Consider the following 5,452-nt stretch of genomic DNA (forward strand, 5'->3'; position numbering starts at 1 on the left):
AAAGTTCTAAATACAAACATTTCTTTCTACTTATTGCTTTTCACCGAAATCACCGTTTTTAAGTTGGCGCTTACTGGCATTGTGTCCCTGTTGTTCTAATCATGGCTTCTGTTTGCGAAACATGCAGCTCACCTATCAACGGAATCGACAAAGTAGTCTGCCGTGGAAATCGTGGTTCGATGTTTCATCGCACCTGCATACCAGGATTGCAGCGCTCTGTTTTGGATGTGTTATCAACCCTCAGTGATAATCTTTTTTGGTTATGCGATGAGTGCGCAAAAAGATTCAACGACTGGTTGCGGCTCCCAGCCCCCAACGAACATCCAGCCACCGATACATCATCACTGTGTGAAGCTATCGCTAATTTGAATACAGTCGTCACAAATCTGTCGAATCGCATCGAGAAACACTTTCCTACCAGAGCGGCTGTTCCAGCTCAGAAGATTTTTTATTCTCAGCGACAGCCCGGAGAACAACCGACACCTAAGAGGAGCCGCGAAGACAATGTGAAGTTTCGTTCTGCAGCGGCCGGTGTGTGTGGTACGAGATCAACACAGTGCAAAATAAAAACAGTTGCTGATGAACGGCAGCAGTTTTGGCTCTATGTAAGCAGATTAGATCCCAGTCACACAGCTGATGATATCGTTTCGATGACCCGAGAGTGCCTCGGCATAAGTGAAGCACCTAACGTTATTATGTTGGTGAAAAAAATGTGGATCTAACGAATTTGAAATTTATATCATTTCGGGTGGAGATACCGAAAGAGCATAAGGATGCCGCTCTACGTGCTTCTACTTGGCCCACCGGTGTTTTTGTTCGCGAATTCGACTTCGATCAGATAAGACAGGATAGAATTCGACAATAGAAACGCTTTATTATTGGACTGCGAGAGTCAACTGACTCTCGCACAAGTTAAGTATCCACCGTCTTTTTATGTGCCTGACGATGAATGCCAACATTCTGATTCGTGTTTTAGCCTACCAACGCCGCAAGCTCCGTTGTTAACGCCACGTCGCGATCAGGACACGCTGGCTCAACTCTACTACCAGAACACTTGCGGCATGAATTCCAACATTGACAACTATATGCTCGCTTTTTCGGAGGGATGTTACGATTTTATCGCGCTAACGGAAACTTGGCTGGACGATCGTACCCTATCATCTTATCTGCTCGGTGACGAATATGAGGGTTTTCGCTGCGACCGGAGCTCACTTAACAGCCAGAAAACGATCGGTGGAGGCGTACTTATCGCTGTTCGTCGCCGCTTGAAAGCAATTATTATCAGTGATCCCTCGTGGAATATGCTTGAACAGATTTGGGTGTCTGTCCAGCTAGCCGATAGGAAACTATTCATTTGCGTTGTTTACTTCCCACCTGATCGTACCCGTGAAAAGCAACTGATCGATGCCCATCTGCAGTCTGTTTATTCGATAACCGCTAAAGCCAAACCGTGCGACGAAATCATAATAGTTGGAGATTTCAATTTACCCAGTCTGCTCTGGCGCCCTTCTCGCGACGGCTTCTACTACCCCGACCCGGCTCAGTCTACTTTTCACGATTGTGCACTGAACCTTCTTGACGGTTACAACGCCGCTGGCTTACAGCAAATCAACGGAAATCCTAATGAAAACGGACGTTGCCTGGACCTTTGCTTCGTCAGTTTTAGCGAGACGGCCCCCAAGATGGCATACGCACCCGACCCTCTTGTTAAGACCGTACCTCACCATCCGGCTCTTGTACTGTCTCTTGAAAATCGATACAGTATCGGTCCCCCGTTTTTATCAAACTCGACTCGATTCAATTTTCGTCGAGCTGACTATGATGGTTTGTTAAGCGCGCTACATAACGTTGACTGGACTAATGCTTCAAATCCTATCGATATCGACTTGGCTGTAAATGATTTTACATCTATCTGTTGCGAACTGTTAGAACGCTTTGTTCCCAAAGTACGCAATCAGAAGTATCTTCCCTGGCAATCATCAGCACTACGTCGCCTGAAATCGTTGAAAAACGCTGCACTGAGAAGATTTTCAGCAAGTGGTACGCTTTGTTTACGCGATCACTATCGTCAAGTTAATTATGAGTACAAAAGATTACGACGACGTTGCTACTCTAATTATAGACGGCTCATGGAAAAAAAGTTAAAGACAGACCCCAAGAAGTTTTGGAATTTCGTCAACATGCAGCGGAAGCAAGCTGGCCTGCCTTCTACTATGGAGCTTGCTGGTGAGAGAGCAGATTGCTCCAGCGCAATGTGCAAACTGTTTGCCAAGAAATTTTCGAGCGTATTCAGTTATGAAGTTCTCACTGAAGATCAAGTTTTCGAAGCTGCCAATAATGTTCCCGTTACTGGACGTTCCATCGCCTCCATCAACATCGATGACACTATGATTATTGCTGCCGCTACTAAACTTAAACACTCTTTCTCTCCTGGTCCAGATGGTATTCCTGCCACGTTGCTAAAAAGTGTATCTCCGGTTTAGTTATTCCGTTGAGCTTTTTGTTCCGCTTGTCGCTTTCCACAGGAAGGTTTCCTACATCTTGGAAACATGCTTTTTTGTTCCCGGTCTATAAGAAGGGTGATCGTACGCAAATCGACAACTACCGTGGAATATCAGCTCTGTGTGCTATATCTAAACTGTTCGAGCTAATCGTGCTGCAACCTATTACCTCGCATTGCCAGAATAGCATAGCTGACGAACAGCACGGATTTCTACCGAAACGTTCCTGCACGACGAACCTAATGTGCCTAACAAGTTTTGTTGTCGACAGCTTTAGCGAAAGATCACAAACGGACACGATCGACACGGACCTCTCAGCCGCATTTGATAAAATAAACCATCGTGTTGCTGTCGCTAAACTCGACCGTTACGGCTTCAGCGGCCACCTTCTGAGCTGGTTAGAATCCTATCTAATGGGACGTACACTGAGTGTTAAAATCGACGACGAAATCTCCCAATCGTTTTCCGCTACTTCCGGGATCGCCCATGGAAGTCATCTTGGCCCACTAGTGTTCCTGCTTTATTTCAACGACGTTCACTACTCCGTAAAATGCCCTCGTCTAGCATTCGCCCATGATTTGAAGCTTTTCAACAAAATAAAACATACCACCGACGCCACTTTTCTTCAGCAACAACTTAACATATTCGCCAACTGGTGCGAGTTGAATCGAATGACACTTAACCCATCCAAATGCTCCGTGATCACGTTCACTAGAAAACTTCGGCCACTACATGTTGATTACACCCTTAACGGTTCACCAATACGACGAGTCGAATTCATCAAGGACCTCGGAGTGCTTCTGGATGAAAAACTCACCTTTAAACAACATATATCTTTCATCGTAGCGAAAGCTTCCAGACAACTGGGACTAATTTTCCGAATGACGCGTGATTTTAAAAACATCCACTGTTTAGTCACGCTCTACTGTTCGCTGGTTCGGTCTTCACTGGAGTACTGTTCAACGGTCTGGATCCCTCACTATAACAATGCTATCCATCGAATTGAAAAGATCCAGCGGCGGTTTGTACGTTATGCCCTTCGAGCGCTCCCTTGGCGGCAACCTATGCGTAATACTAGGTACGAGGATCGCTGTCAGCTTCTTCAGATCGACACTCTCCAACTACGCCGAGGAACAGCGCGTGCTATGCTAGTATCAGATATGCTAACATCACGAGTTTACTGCCCTGCCATTCTTCGCCAAATCAACCTGAATGCCCCCACTAGAACTCTGCGAAGGATGCCAGCGTTGCTATTGCCCTTTCGTCGAACTAACTACAGCTCTAATAGTGCCATCATCGGTATACAACGCGCTTTCAACAGAGTATCACAAGCGTTCGATTATCATTTATCGTTTAGTGTTATACGCTCGAAATTTTTGTTACTGTTCCGTCGACTTCTATATTAGTAGCCATTAGGACAAGTTATTTCATGTCTGTTGGCAGTAGTAGTAGTAAATCTTTGTTTTCCCCGTTGTTATGTCTTTTCATTACATATTAGTTACGAACTAAGGTGGTGTACTTGAATTTCTAAATCTCTCACTAGAAAATTAGAGAAATACTTACAACTTCAAGCTAAAAACGGTTGAAAACATGAATGAAAAATGGCACTGTGTTGTTTTCGTAAGTAATAAACAACCAAGAGCTGTCAAACTATATGGTAGCTGTTGGTGGAAGGGCTGCCAACTTACTTATATTTTTATGTCGTTTTCGTTTTCGCGGTGTAGCTACACTCAAACGACACTTTTGACACCGTAAATGTTTTATTCGACTTTTCGGACAACCCTTTTTCTGTCTCTGACTACACTTTTTCTGTCCCTGACGACACCCGAAAAAAGCAGATTGTATTGTAGGAAGTTACCAACACATTCACACGTATGTGTCAAAACTGGTTTGTTTCGGTTCTCGTCTCACGTGGTAAAGTGTCAGGTTATTTTTTTTCAGCACATTAGCGAGATGGACATATGAAATGGAAACGAGACAAAATGACGAATGCGATAATGACCAAAACAAAACGAATTGACAGTTATCCCATTATTACGCATACCAATGCAACGACACTGAAAATGTTTTATTTGAAGCTGCAAAGTATAGTCCGAGAAAGTGTAGCTACACCGCGAAAACGACATTAGTTTGGTTGAAAATTGCACCATTTGTTTTTTTAAGCTCTGTCCGAAACTGCCCCCGTTCGAGACTGCCCCCTTTTCCCTATAAAAGCAAAAGCAAACTCTTGGTGCTACATTCCGATTCGGAACTTGACCTTCTGCTTGTTTTATGCACAGACTGTTTAGTGTACAGGACAATTGCGGGCCTAGCGTTAGGATCCTACTGACACTAACAGTCTCTCCCGAGCCGAGACTCGAACTTACGACGACTGGCTTGTTAGACCAGCATCGTACCTCGAGACCAACTGGGAGATTTCCCCTATACAATCCATTTATTAGCGAAGACATCTCAAGCAACACATTTTGTTACATCTAAGGGTCAATAAGCATTATGTGACAAATTGGAAATATCATGTGCGGTCTCTGCAACCAACATCATTACTACTATGTAACCTATAAATCACAAGTTGGCGGTCTATATGCAACCATGCAGTTGTTACCTATGATGTTTCTATTTAACCATTGGATAACATGGTTTGTAGCATAAAATATAATCAGCATGTTCATGCCTTATTAATGTGAGTTGTTCTCTGAGTTAATACATGAATTTAACATGCAAATTTTAATCCATCGTAAAACTGACGATTTTGCTGCATAAAAAGGCACGCACTCCGAAAATGTTGGGGCATTTAATAACGGAATTACCTTTATTCATTATTTTGCAAATTTTCGACAAACGAAAATGACAAAAACAGCATTTTCACTGTCTCAAGCTAAACTGACCTTCAGAGTCACCTGTGTCAATTTTCAATGAAAGTCCGGTTATTGAAAGAAATGAGAAGTCTGATT

At 43.6% G+C, this 5,452-nt stretch overlaps 1 protein-coding gene across 1 annotated transcript; it reads left to right on the top strand.

Annotated features, from left to right (window-relative positions):
- Nucleotides 1-101: 101 nt before the first annotated feature.
- Nucleotides 102-3,907, top strand: LOC129728507 (uncharacterized). The gene is made up of 3 exons (XM_055686952.1): nucleotides 102-697; nucleotides 977-2,442; nucleotides 2,526-3,907. The coding sequence occupies exons 1-3, from the start codon at nucleotides 102-104 to the stop codon at nucleotides 3,905-3,907; spliced, it is 3,444 nt and encodes a 1,147-aa protein (XP_055542927.1).
- Nucleotides 3,908-5,452: the final 1,545 nt, after the last annotated feature.

This window comes from Wyeomyia smithii, chromosome 3 (assembly GCF_029784165.1).
Source record: "Wyeomyia smithii strain HCP4-BCI-WySm-NY-G18 chromosome 3, ASM2978416v1, whole genome shotgun sequence".
NCBI classification, from domain to species: Eukaryota; Metazoa; Arthropoda; class Insecta; order Diptera; family Culicidae; genus Wyeomyia; species Wyeomyia smithii.

What these genes read in the sequence shown, in the direction of transcription:
- LOC129728507 (XM_055686952.1), top strand. Translation starts at nt 102, where the DNA reads ATGGCTTCTGTTTGCGAAACATGCAGCTCACCTATCAACGGAATCGAC. An exon ending in GAAGCACCTAACGTTATTAT is followed by an intron (nt 698 to 976) that starts GTTGGTGAAAAA and finishes TTCGTGTTTTAG; the next exon opens with CCTACCAACGCCGCAAGCTC. An exon ending in TTTCTCTCCTGGTCCAGATG is followed by an intron (nt 2,443 to 2,525) that starts GTATTCCTGCCA and finishes CGCTTTCCACAG; the next exon opens with GAAGGTTTCCTACATCTTGG.